Raw genomic sequence first — 14,075 nt, forward strand, 5'->3', positions numbered from 1 at the left:
TCAACAAAAAAAACAACAATTCTTGACAGAAATAGAAATGTTCGAAAAAACTGTTAAATAATTTTTTAGAAGAAAAAGCTAACCGAACAACGTTTCTTCTCCGATCATGTTTTTAAAGTCTTCAGTAATGTCAACCTTGGGAACACAAATTTGAAATAAAAAAATGAAACCGTCAATTTGTAAAGTAATAAACTAAAAAAGCATATAGCCGCACAGGTATTGTGTGCAAAATGTCCGACTTTCGATTTCTTTTCAGTCTCTCATAAGAGGATCTATTGCACAAAAACTGGCCGATTCTCTCTTTTTTCCATCTCTATTCCTCTTCACTCTTCCTCTTTTTTATATATTATTACCAAATTTAATACAACAAGTTTCGAGAGATTCTATCCCTCACGCATATTACCATCATCATCCAACCCTTCACAACGCCGACAAATTCAACACAAGGATGACGTGTTTATACACAAAAGTGATTATTATACTTGTGAACGGTTGGGTAGAGGAAACGATTGAGTAGACGGAAACACATATTGTTGTTGAGTGGATTATGAGGAAGTTGAAGAAGAGAAAACGGATGACTGTTCGAATTGAGGTAAACAGAAGAAGAAAACTATGAAGAGGTCATTGAGTTGGTAGAGCAAGAATGAAGATTATGAATCATAAGTTATCGGATACCTTCAAGAAGTCCATCGAAATACTGCCGGAATACTGTCTACCAAAAATTTGAGTTCCAGAAGTTTGTATTGCAATAACACTGTTCTTTTAGATGATTGCGAGCTAGTTTTGAAGCCATACATACAGAAAGAAAGAAATAAAAGTTTAGTTCAAACCCTATTCCTGTCCGCTCATCCGCTTATCAAAAACTTTTTAAAACTGGGTTTACAAAAAGAAAACGAATTTGCTGACACAGGTTGGTTTTCGATGAACAAATGAGTCATTTAGTTCTGTCCAGTCAGTCAATAAACAAGAGAATCATAAACTGAAATGACCTGAAATGAAAAAGAGAACTGGTTCAAAATCAGAAGGGCTAATAAACTGCTGAAACTCATAATGTCATGTGAAAATAAAATGTATTTGCAAACTTATATCATATTCATTGAAAATTATTCATTTTCTAAAGTTGATCTCGGTTCAAAACTCAGAAATCTTTAGTTATTCCGAGCATTAGACAACAGTTTCAGCAGTTATAAAATATCATCCTGTCCTCGTTTTTCCGAAACTTTTTGCATGAATGATTACTTTTTAAATAAACTGGTTTCCGGAGGTTTTTACACTCGACAATAAAAACAAAAAATTCGAAACAGTTTTTATTTACAAAACACATTTGACTATATCGGCATCTACAATAAAGGTTTTTCAAACAAGAAATCACACTCACACAATATCAAATTCTAAAAATAGAGAAAAAGCTCGTTCCTGAATAATATCAGACCAGGATTTAAGGGGGATTCGAAGAAGTAGATGTGTACTGCAAACCAGTGTTTAGAAGATTGTGGTCATGTCATACTGTAGGTCAAACCACATAAGAGTGGCACCGTAAAGAGTGAAGAAAAGGAAGAATGAGAGGAAATAGACGACTGGAGGAAGAGTTGAAGTTGTGGAGCAATAGAGAAGAAGTCCAGAACAGAAGAGGATTGAGATGTTGGTAGCAATCACTTTTTGAGTGGCATAACGGAAGTATTCGTCCTGAAAGAGTCATATATATAGAAAGAGTGAACAGTCATATTGATTCTAAATTCATGTTGAACACTGTCATTGAAAATAAACGTACCGTGGTTCCTCTCTTCTTATGCTTTCTAGTTCTGCACTGTCTATTCTTCAACGGCTTCTTCACTCTATCCGGGACTGTCCAAATCGCTTGCTCAGCTCCTTCCCATGAGTGTGGTCCAACCAATCGGTAGACATACGGTACATTGGCACCCATGAACAACTTCATCCAAAATCTCGGATATGAGAAGAGATATTGATTCATTGGTGGTAAACATCCGATTATTTCAGCGATTTCATCCATATATGTCATGTAATCCACTTGAATTGTGTGCTTGATACTGTCGAAATATCTTTTCTTCATAGCTGCCTTCTTCTTATGAATGTCATTGATTTGATCTTGACTCGACGGTAGATCACATCTTCCTGCAAACACTCGAGCCGCCCATCTGCTTTGAATTTCTGCGATTGGAGCAATTGATCCAATTGGTTGGATGAGCCCGATCACTGCGACACTGTCATTATTTGGAGGGAAGACATACTTGTAAAGGGGAACTTGTTGGTTCTGAAATATCAAATGGTAAATATGTTGTTTTGAAGTTTTGAAAATTGAAAGGATCATGTCTAATTCTACAGGTTTTCTATGTCTCATGTCGTAGTGATCCCAACAAGGTTATCACTGACATAACATGTGTTGTCTGCTGTTGATCATGGCCAAACTACAGATAAGCAGACAAGATATTGTTCTTCTATTTCTCGAATCTCTCACCTTGATTTCAACAATATCCGAATCGACAAACGGGAATCCGAAAGTGTATCCAGTGCATGTCAAAAAGATATCACATTTGAATTCTCTTCCTCCTTTCACTATCACACTATTCTCAGTGAATGTATCAATATCCTCAGTGATTGTGATATATCCAGCACACAAAAGATTAGCTAACGCATCGTTTACAGTTGGATGTTGCTGGAAGAATCTGTGATCTGGGCGGAGTCCGTACACATCATGATCCATTCTCTGCTGAAGACGATGCTCCATGAAATCGTTGGCGATTGTGTGAGGAAGTTTTTTGAGAAGAATGTCGTAATAACGGGAGAATAGTTGAACATCATACGGCATGCCACCCTGACTGACTCTGTTGAATATCCAAGTTCCTCTGCGAGTGGAGATTGTAACCTGAAAAGAGAGAGCTCAAATTTGAAACATGATAGAGTCCACTCACTGATTTTGCAATCTTTGCAATGTCGACTGCAATATCGAGAGCAGAATTCCCGATTCCCAGAAGAAAAACGTCTTTTCCTTCATATCCTTTAGTATTTGTGTAATTGTAGGCGTGCACGACTTGTCCCTTGAACTTGTCCAAATCTGAAATTTCAATGGAGGAATACAACAGGAGGAGAGAAAATAGTCACTTTTGAGTTCTGGATAAGATGGCTGTGCGTGATGTCCAGTACACAACATCAATTTATCGAATTCTTCAATTTCTCCATTATGCAAGTAGACAATATATTTGTTCTCTTCGTTTCTCGATATCTGAAAATTTTCATTTTCAGAACAGCTTCAGCAAAGAATCAACTTACTCTCTTCACTGGTGTGTTGAATCGGATATGCTTCGTCAATCCAAAATGCTCTGCATAACTTTTAATGTATTCGATGACTTTGGAATGATGCATGAAATTTGCATATTCTGCTGGTGGGGGAAAATCCGAGTATGCCATCATTTCTTTCGATGTGTTGACTACTGTACTTTCCATGACGGTGCCACCGATCTGGAATCGAACTAAACTTGAAAGAGGGCTCATCGTGCATGATGCATCTTGACTTTCCGCAAAAACCGTTATCACTCACGTTTTCTTGTCCAGGTCTATAATTCCAGAGTCCTCCTATATCTGCAGTCTTCTCGTAACAAACAACATCAAGTCCTTCTTCCAGACAAGCCTTGATGGCTGGCAGGCCAGAAGCTCCTGCCCCAACCACGCAGACACGCATTCGGACACCTGTGAATATATGAAGATGAATATCGAAACAAGAAATGAAGAAAGTTCAAAAGTCAAATCAGAAACGGAAACGGAAACATTGAAGGAGTATGTTGTGACGGTAGTGGTCAGAATAGCTTCGAAAAGAAACGAATCGAAAGGAAGGGCGGAGGAAGGATTTAGGAAAAAGAGGGAAGAAAAAACTCTTAAAGTGAGAATTAGAAGAAAATGATGAAGTTGTCGGAAGAAGAAAAGGGTGGGAAGAGAACTCGCTCGGCCACCTGCTGATTGTCAAAAGACAGGGAGGAGGCAGAAAATAAAAATGGGAGGACTATTACGTGATAGTGGTGTCGAAGCATGCGAAACCGCAAAGGAACGAGAAAATGAAGAGGAGGAAAAGCGATGAAAGAATAGGAATAAGGCATAGTCAAAAAGATTCTTTATTCAATGAAAGAAGAGTGTGGAAAACGAGTTTCACGGCTTCTTTCTCTCCTGCCAATGATAGCCGATGACCGAGGCACCGTTCGAGATGAAAGAAACAATATAGTGAAGAAGGTGAGTGCAAACATTTAAAGTGCAGATTGAGGTACACAGTCAATATTCTGGATAAGATACGTTGCACTACGATCATTCTCTTCTCAACATACTAACAATCAAATTAATCTCAAGTCACTTTTTGTAAAATTTCAGTCAAAGACTACTCGGTCTGTTTACCGTATTTTCAGTTTGAGGAATTGAATCGTCTTCACCAGTACGTGATGTCTCAATAGAAACTTTCTTCCATTTATCACGTGTTGTTGTGAATGTATGAGATCTCACTACGGATTGGATACAAGTCTAGATTTATGTTTTGAAACTGAAAGTCACGTATATGATGTCTTGAAACGTTCAATGGATTAGTCATCAGAGATGCTGGTTCTAGAGAATAACATCAAAAAGTGTTATCCTACTCTCCAAAAACCTCCAGGCACAAGATTTAGGAATTATTGCGTAACAACAGTATTGGACACCTGAAAACCCAAAATTGCTAACCTGTCAGATCCTTGGACGAGCGAAAAGTCAGTCAAACATTTTGGAGACCTAGTAATAAGTTTAGAGGAACACTTCCATCCTCATATTATACACAAGTAATAAATCTACCGTAATCCATTCAAAACCTTCAAAGCCAACACTGTTGAATAACACATTTTGAGTTACGCCTATTGCGCAAAAACGTGTTTTTTCTTGTGAATACCCAAGAACCGATTGATTTCATAAGTCTACAAAACACTATTCCAATTGAATCTACAAAGCGTCATTGTCTAAAATCTACCGTCTAATCCACCTAATCGGATTTCGTCTCCCCCGTTTTTTATTCATTCTTTATTCGTTCTGGCTGATACAAATGCCATTTTGTCTCCAACCTAACCAGTTCTCTCTCTCTTCTGATCCTAGGATTCATTCACCTGTGATGATCAAGTTTCTTCTTTTCTCCCTAAAAAATAAGGGAAATGGAATCAAAGAGCGTTTGAAATCTACGAATAGTTCAGTTTTTCAGTTGATCAGAGAAAGTTTATGACTGGAAATAGTGTTAATAAATCATGTCAATTAGGTTTTTCTTTGCAATTTCAACTAAAACATAAGAAGGTAATCAGTCACGGGATGATCATAATATCACGATGATTCTCGTCAAACTTCGGTTGGTCTTTCAAATAGTTTAGTCAACAAGATGGAGACAATACTGTACTGATATTAGGAGAAAAAGGGAAATGATAAAAAAAGGGAAAAAGAAAGTGAAGTTAATAGGATGATGTCATTTGGCTATTCACAGACTTCTTTTTTATCTGGAAATCTAGGAACACTTGATGAAGAAAGAGAGAACACCCACTAATTGGTCAAAAAGCAGAAGACGACAGGTTTGTGATGGTAGGAAGGTAAATTGAGTGTGAAGTGTGACTGGATAATAAACGGATCTAGGTGTGAGAGTAAACTTGGCAGAAAAGTTTCGGTCTACGAAATCAGGAACTAGACTGTCTAATGATGAAATGAATCCCTCCATTTGAAGTATTCGTCATGGTAAATATCAAGCTTTTTGTTGTGAAATATGGCTAGAAAACTAGAAGGAAAATGGTTATTTTAGTGTAAAAGATAAAGAGAATGATGATGATAAATGAAAATTTGAGAGAAAGCTTTTGTGGGAACAGATAGAAATTTTGATCAAGAATCTCGAGGAAAATAAACTTTGAAATCTCAAAAAACAATTATCAAGAAGATAGAGGGGGTGTTTGCAAATGGGAATGGAGGCAGGAGAACATAAGAAATCAGCTGATAATGGACGTTTCCAGAAACTGTGAAGTGATACGGACGAAAAGAAATCTCAAGGCGAACACCTATTTTACTAGGTCTTAATTAAAGATAAAACTAAATGCTCGAATAATTTTCAGGAAATTTTCTACGAATTCGTGATAGCTCAGACCAATACCAACTACTTGGAAGAAATTATGGAAACTGATGAATATATGCCCATCTACTTTCAAAGATGAGACCGATACCACAGAAATCAAAAGAAAAGATATCTTTAAAGTTGTTTCTGACTCGCTTTTTATAGATACAATTTCTGCAAAAAGAAGTGTGTCAGATGGACTAAAAGTGCAGTAGATTGTAGAAGTTCACGACCACCCAAACGGTTTCTGCAGAAATCGAAGAAAGATGCAGCAGAAATCATGAGAATCATTCTTATGAATCACGGTTCAAAAAGCAATCAGAAAATGGGCGGAGCTGAATATGAGAAACCGTTAAAAAGTGCATGAAAAAAGGAAATTTCGATTCATTCGAAGGACTACGTGCAGCAGCTGAGAAGGCAACGGACGGATCGAAAAGACAAGAAATAGTGTGTGAGGGAGAGAGACGCAGAGAGCGTAGACAGTGTGACCTGAATCGTATCCATGCAAGAGAGAAAGAGAAGCGTATGCTGAGGATTCGGAAACTTAGAGATAATGATGGCTAACGCTAAAAAGTTGAATACGTCGTCCGAAACGCGGATATTTTCCTCTCCAATAAATCCACACTCTCTTTGTGAATCCTCAATCCAGAGGACAGTTTTTGTGTGAATTGTGTGGGAATTGTGGATTGTCGGACGGGATGTAACAAGTGATGGTCGAAATGAAATCGGGATTTCAAATCGAACAGGAGAAAGTCAATGAGGCTTTCAGTTTTCTTTTTTTGTATTTATAGACTACCCCCGCAAGAAAAAAGGGGGCGGAGACAGAGCCCCGCAAAGTTCAAAGACGTATGGAATTTGGCAATAAGAGAAAAGAGAGAAAATGAATCATTTTTAGAGTGGTTTCATGTTTTGATTCCCTTAGCTTTCCAATTTTGAAATCAATTTGTAACACAAGTCACAACATTCTTTATCATCGGAACGTCACTTCAGTATGAGCATGTTGCAGAATTTCTCCACTGGCTCATGGCCGAAAATAACTAAGAGACTTTCGCTGAAATTTCATTGAAGTAGATTAACGCAGAACTTAAAAATAAAAGAGTTACACTTGTTCGTACCCGAAGTATGCACTTCCCATTTCTACAGTAGTCCACAGCGAACGTATTGTCACCATTTCTAACCATCTTTTGTTGAAAATCTGCTCGTTTCACTGTTTTTCTTTATAGCTAAAGTAGCCAATACAGTAACCGACAAGATTTTTGAAATTACGTTGAACCAATACATCATCTCTTGAAAATTGCAAATTGTTGTTTATATCGTCTTTGATTATTGGAAAACAGTTCGGCTTTCCTGATTTCTGATTTTCGAGAACTTTTGAAAGACATTGTGAGCATCAAAAGATCGGAAAGCAAACATCGTCTGATGTTTCTAGAAACGTTGGAGAATGAGAACTAGAGACTTCTTTTGTAAGCTGAAAATTTGTTTTCAGAGATCCTGGAAATCAAATGAAGAATAGTTGTTTGAATCAGGGCTGGGCAAATTATTTGGCCACGTTTTCAGTTCACCGTGACCGCACAATCTTGTTCCCTGAATTGAGTCACCCAATGTAAGAATTGGTAATTAAAAACAGCGGAGAAAGTTTTGAACAGATTGGTCAACTTTCACCAAAGATATCAAACATTCAAAACAAGAGTTCAAATAATTTGCCCAGCCCTGGTTTGAATAGTAAAAAGGATCGTCAAATCCGTTTGAATTGCTCCATCTGTTGAGTTCAACCAATTAGATACATACTTTATATAATTAACTGAAACTTGTTATCACAATCATAGATTGTATCACTTCACAAAAATTTGAAAAATACTGTTTATTCGTCATCGGAGTTATCGACCTCGTCTGGTTTCTCGTATTGGTTCTTCTTATCCTCAACGAAGTTCTTGTAAGCTTCCTGAAAAATAAATTAATTATTCTTGTTTCTACCATTATAAACATACCTGATCAGCTTGAGAAGCCTGTGCAATTGCAGCGTTTGTCTCGGAGATAATAGACTCGAAGATGGCTCTTCCAGATTTGTTTGGATCAGATCCCTCGGTATTGTGTTGGGCAGCAATGTTCACCAACTTGTTGGCTGTATCTTGAGAGATTCCAGCATCAACCAACTCTTGAAGATAGTTGTTCTCTAAAAAGAACTGTAAGATTAACTGTTAATTTCTATCCAATATAGCCTACCATTCTCATTGAGAGCAAGAACTGAAACAGCGAGTACCGTGACAAAAAGGGAGGTCCAGGTAAAGTTCATGATGAAAATTGTGTGATGATTAAATGAGGGATCGACCTGTTATTTTATACTAGGGGGATTATCCATTACACAGAAAACGAAGGATTAACAAATGACAAATGATCATTGTTCGATCGATCTGAGTAGTTGGTTATAGGCGGATTGAAAGGGGAATCGAAAGAAGATTTGAGGGTGAAAAAGAGAGAGTGAACAGATGAACTCTGTTGTTAATTTGACGATGATAATATGTTTGTTTGAAGACATTGTAAAAAGGTTGAAGGGTTTCCTCTGACTATGAGTTTGGGAATGTTGTTAGAGTCAAAAATTAATTACCGGATTCAGGAGAAAACATGATTGGTCCAAGATTAACAAAAAGGGCGATTCATTCAAACTCAAACGAAAAAAGATTACATTAGAAAAACTGTAAATAAAGCGATGTCAACCCTCCATAAATACTTGAATAATGACCAAAAACAGGAATTTGATTCAAAATCTCTCCTAATTTCAAATAAAACTGTTCTCGATTCTTCGATTGAGTCATGACACGTGGCACTGTTCCCTCATTCATTTGCATCACTCCTTTCGAAACTTTATCGGGTTTACATCTATCATTTCGATCGAGAAACCAAAAATTATACTTTTCCAGAACTTTCTCTTTATTCCCTCCGGTTTCTCCATCCATTTGAATCATTATTGGTGGGTTCTTTTGATCTCCATAAATCCATTCCCATCCTGTTACTAAACTGAAATTTCAAAATTTAACGTGGTGTAATGAAATCTTAAAAAATGACCTGTATGGAATAAAATCACACAAATAATCCCCTCGTAGACAGAACATTTTGACAAGATCTGGATCAGTGATGTACACACTTTTCTGCCATGATAACCAAGATTCAACCAGAGATTGACTTGTTGATTTGACTGGAACATAGAAGTTAGCTCCATTCATTGTCCGTTTTCTGATCGGAGCAGTTCCCTCGTACCCTTGTTGATCGAGAAGAATGTCACTTTTTTTGTAATCATCCGTGCTGATCAAATTGAAAAAGTTGTCTCTCCAAACTGTGTCAGCCTGCAGCATCCAGAATGGTTTCCCGAGTTTTTGTAAAGCATGAATCATATTTGTTCTCATGAGAAAAAAGCTCATGTAGGTTGTGTCATACGGCCGGAATGTTTTCTGAAAAATAAAGTTTCACCTAAAAAAGTTCAACTTTTTGTTCTCTGAAGATTAAAAATGTTCGAGAACTAACCTGAAGAACAGGTGCCAACCAAATGACAATATTCAGTCTCGGATATACTTTCCTCAAAGCGTCTTCTGAATATTTATCCATTACCAAAAATAACATTTTCTGATGTACTCCAACAAAACTTTTCGTATTACATAACCAATTTAAAGTCATTTTTACAGCATGTCTATTCAATAACATCACTCCATATCCGTCTGGAAGTTTACTAACTGCCATTCGTAGCTCTTCATATTGAATAATATGACTCCAGTGAAATTCAGCTTCATTCTTTCGAAGAACTTTCAGATTATTATAGTTTTGATAGATATTATTGACAATTAGAGAAATAGGAATAGCTGAAAATAAAAAAAATACGACAAGAAATGGACGCATTTGGAAGGAATGAAAACATTCTTGATCCAATCGGAGACGTTCAGTTTACTTTTTGTCCCAATTTTATTCAGTTAGTCTTATCTAAATAAATCTTCTCGTAACTATCGCTCGTAAATTGCATGAAGAATTTTGTATTTTAAAGAAACGTTTATAATAAATATCAAGAAAATAAAATTCTAACTATTGATGGTACTTTCAATGGTAATGCTTGCCCTTAAGAGAAAATTGAGTCCGCAAGTGAATGTTTGATCTCAGACTCGCTCTGTCGATTCCACGATAAGATCTTCTGAACATATTGCTTTTCGGACACTCAAACTTGATATCTTTCTGAAAAATTTCGAGAGCATTTCCAAATAGATACTACTTTACTTGAGAACTTTAATAATCAATAGATAATTATATTCAAAAAGCAAGGTGAGAAAAAGTTTTGAACAAGAGAAAAAGGAGACAAAGATCTTACTACCAGATAGAAATCATGTGTCACACTAATTTGTGGCATCCCACTGTTCACATTTAGCCGCCCGGACTTTTTTTTTTCAAAAAATCAAACATTTGTTGATTGTTGCAAATGGGTGTTGCATTGAACACGTGTCAATTGTTCTCAGTTTATATTTTGATGGCTTGACGTGGATAACGGTCGAAAGTAAACTTGATGATCCGTCAGTTAATAATCAGAGTACAAAATGTTGAATGAGATCCACTAGTGGCATCTATTTCCAGGTATAGAAAGAAATAGCTGAAGTTCCAAAAAAAAGATGAAATTTAAACAATTTATTTAATCCGGGACCGTATTCCATTACTTCGAAACATTAGACCATTCCAATGTGATTGAATCAGAAGAGGTAAGATCAATCAAGTCTTTCGTGGAAATATAGAGAGTTTTTGTTATGCCAGAGTAGGTCGAGGACTGGACATTGATATTGACCGACTGGCCATTGAGGAGGAATGAACGGAAATTCGGAGGAGACGGGTAGTTGAAGATCTCCAGAATATCCATGGTTGGAAGAACGATAGTTCCCTGAAATCAATCAGATCAGAAAATCATTTTGATAGACGCAACATTGATATCAGCACTGCGGAAACGCGTGATACAAACACATTTCTCCATGTCTTTCATTTCATTTCATTGACAAAACTTCAGACAAGACTGTACCTTTCTGGTTCTTGTAATCGTTAGTTGTGCTCCATTGCTCGTGGAAATGTAGTTGAAATCAAATTGATGGAAATCATGAGTGTCGATTGAATCAACTATACTCTGACCGTCATCCCAATACAAAACTCCTACTGCTTTACCAAGTTGACATGGGGCAATAAGAAGTTCGAATGGATTGTGACGACTCATTGTGGTTGTAGTCGTTGGGGTTTGACGAGGGATTGCACTACCTCCTGAAACCAATTTCAATTAGTTCAGAACTAGTTGATAAATTAACTCGCCTCTGACGAAAACTGGGATTCTTGAAGTAGTTGGTGATGGAACAGTAATGTATCCCGAGTCGATCTTACTTCCATAACGATAATCAAATAATGAGTACCATACATCCGTTGGAAGATACAAGTTTGTTGTAACTGCACCTTGATAAAGTACTGGAGCAACAAGAATGTTTGAACCCCACATGAATTGATATCCCAAATCAAAAGTCTCTGTATCAGTCGGATATTCGAAGAACACTGGACGAACAACTGTCAATCCAGATTGAGAAGCTTGGAAATGAAGACTGAACAGATACGGAAGATATTGATAACGGAACAGATTCGCAGTTTTTGTGGCTGCTGCGACAGATGGCCAGACGGCTGGATCTTGAGCAGGCTCTCCGAGAGTATTGTGATTTCTAAAGAAACTGTGGAAAGCACCCATTTGCTGCCAACGAAGACAAAGCTCCTCGTTAGATGTACCGAGAAAACCACAGACGTCAGAGCCAACATATCTGGATACCAGAGGTTATTCTGAACTTCATTTCTATCAACTCACGGTATTCCGAACAAGTTGAATTCCTGTGCACCAATAACAGAAGTTCTCAAATCTTCCCATCTCGCAGTGTTATCTCCCAACCAATGTCCCGCATATCTTCCAGCTGATGGGAATGTTGAACGAGACACGACTGCTCCACGTTTTCCAGTACATTCCATCAATGCTTGTTGAGTTGGAATGGCTTCTTTCAGGCCGTACAGATTCTTCACATCGTAAAATCTATATGATCCATTGTTCTGAACACCTGCTAAGCAAAGAGTCTTCGAGGAGAGATAGGCATTCTGTAAAATGAAACTACACTAGGTATATTGATCAAAACCTCACATTTTCATTCCCTCCATAATAATAAACTGCATGAGTCTGATACGGTGGCAAATCCCATTGGTTGGTTCCATTAGTTGGACAGAATAATGGAGCATCGTTTGGATGATCGGCATCATCGAAGTACCAAGGATGCTGTTCATTTGTTCCGAAGTTGGCTGGCTCATTCATATCAATCCAAATCCCATCGAAAGATATTTGAGAATGATACAATTCAAGCTCAGTTTTCCACCATGCTTGAGTTCTTCCAGTTGAATCGAGGAAATCAGGGAAGGCCACATGGTGATCTGGCCACACCACACCAAGCATAACTTTTGTGTTTTTCGCCATTGGATACAAATTTTGAATATTTGGTTGAACCTGAGAATAATCTTCCCATTCTATGAACTTTGCATTTGCAGCCATTGCTCGCTGGAAGGGAAGATAATCAGCTTCCACTGCTGGGTCGAAGATAGGAATCATTTTCATATTCCATCCATGCATAACATTTACATAGTCTTCAAATCCACTCCAATTCTAAAAGTTTATAGATTAATTGATTCTTGATTTCTCTAGTAATTTACATCATTGGTGCTGAAATCCTTGTATCTATTCATGTAATCAATGTCAGCAACAGCAATATCCAAAGGAATTCCAGCATCTCTCACAGCTCCAACTCTTTGTTTCATCTCATCTAATCCACTGTATCCATATCTAGATAATTGATAACCAAGTGCCCAATACGCCGGGAGAAACGGTTTCCCAATAAATGCAAGATATTGTTGAATGACTAAAGCAGGAGTTGGTCCAGGGAAAAAATAGATATCCAGGTTGCCACCAATGGTTCGATAGATCAAAGAAGGTCCTGGAGCAGTTGTAACTTCCTGTGGATTGGAATTAAAAATGAAAACTCCATGAGCATTTCCATCTGGTTCCAGACACATATAGAATGGATGGACACCGTAAAGATTCATTGTATCCAAATTTCCAGAGTTTGGAGGTTGATCTCGAGCCAACATTCCCCATGTCAAGTAACGAGAAAAGTTATGCTGAAAGATGATAGTGCTCGTGTACTGTAAAAATAATCAGTACTTACTTTTAATGATTGATGGGCATTTTCTCCCCACCCATACATGTTCTCGCTAGGAAGATAAGTGGATAATTGGATGAATTGATCCGAAAATATGAGTCCTCCGAGTGATGTGTCGAAGATCTTCCGATTTGTACTGTTTCGAATAACAGAAAACCAAAATAAATCATCTGAGGAAGCAGTGGTAAACGAGAGAATTTCAGAAGTGGCAATGGTTGATCTCGGGAAATCAACAGGTGGTTCGTATCTACCATCCACTCCAATCTTCACATTTAGAACACTTCCTCCAATAGTTGATGTTCTGATCTGAATATTCTGAAAATCAATGCCCCACGGATTCTTGGGTCCATTGTTTTTCTGAAGGTTGAAAGTAGTTCCATTTTGAGATGCTAGATTGTATCCAACACCGTCTTTGAAATAACACCAAGGAGTTCCATCGACATCGTCAACGGGATTCCAGATGCATCCACGTGTTTCACACAGATTTTGATTGGCATTCGGTTCCGGGTAACAATTGATTCGGGGACTTGCCTCACAAGTCGTTAACAAACAAAATAGAAGAAGCAGGGAATTCAGAATATTTGGTTTCATTTAGAAAAGGAAATGACACAAAATGAATGGTAGAAAATGAAAATATTTTATTGAGGTTAGGTGGTGGAGTGATAACGAAGGAATTAGTAGGAGCAAAAAAACGTGTTGAGATAAGAGAAAAAGACAATAAA

General features: G+C 37.4%; 4 protein-coding genes across 4 annotated transcripts; all 4 read right to left on the reverse strand.

Moving 5' to 3' along the window:
• Window positions 1–1,482: 1,482 nt before the first annotated feature.
• Window positions 1,483–3,697, reverse strand: GCK72_018610 (uncharacterized protein; the record flags this gene model as incomplete). Its single annotated transcript, XM_003110586.2, has 7 exons — window positions 1,483–1,686; window positions 1,772–2,272; window positions 2,477–2,884; window positions 2,931–3,073; window positions 3,121–3,241; window positions 3,289–3,477; window positions 3,557–3,697. The coding sequence occupies 7 exons, from the start codon at window positions 3,695–3,697 to the stop codon at window positions 1,483–1,485; spliced, it is 1,707 nt and encodes a 568-aa protein (XP_003110634.2).
• Window positions 3,698–7,967: 4,270 nt separating this feature from the next.
• GCK72_018611 (uncharacterized protein) lies at window positions 7,968–8,399 on the reverse strand (the record flags this gene model as incomplete). Its single annotated transcript, XM_003110550.2, has 3 exons — window positions 7,968–8,048; window positions 8,095–8,279; window positions 8,330–8,399. The coding sequence occupies 3 exons, from the start codon at window positions 8,397–8,399 to the stop codon at window positions 7,968–7,970; spliced, it is 336 nt and encodes a 111-aa protein (XP_003110598.1).
• A 391-nt stretch (window positions 8,400–8,790) lies between these two features.
• GCK72_018612 (uncharacterized protein) lies at window positions 8,791–9,721 on the reverse strand (the record flags this gene model as incomplete). Its single annotated transcript, XM_003110285.2, has 3 exons — window positions 8,791–9,121; window positions 9,170–9,552; window positions 9,626–9,721. The coding sequence occupies 3 exons, from the start codon at window positions 9,719–9,721 to the stop codon at window positions 8,791–8,793; spliced, it is 810 nt and encodes a 269-aa protein (XP_003110333.2).
• Window positions 9,722–10,790: 1,069 nt separating this feature from the next.
• On the reverse strand, window positions 10,791–13,944 carry GCK72_018613 (uncharacterized protein; the record flags this gene model as incomplete). Its single annotated transcript, XM_053732649.1, has 7 exons — window positions 10,791–11,012; window positions 11,148–11,380; window positions 11,429–11,919; window positions 11,964–12,244; window positions 12,288–12,800; window positions 12,848–13,312; window positions 13,360–13,944. The coding sequence occupies 7 exons, from the start codon at window positions 13,942–13,944 to the stop codon at window positions 10,791–10,793; spliced, it is 2,790 nt and encodes a 929-aa protein (XP_053581562.1).
• Between the last annotated feature and the right edge of the window lie 131 nt (window positions 13,945–14,075).

Source organism: Caenorhabditis remanei, chromosome V (assembly GCF_010183535.1).
Source record: "Caenorhabditis remanei strain PX506 chromosome V, whole genome shotgun sequence".
In the NCBI taxonomy this organism is placed as follows: Eukaryota; Metazoa; Nematoda; class Chromadorea; order Rhabditida; family Rhabditidae; genus Caenorhabditis; species Caenorhabditis remanei.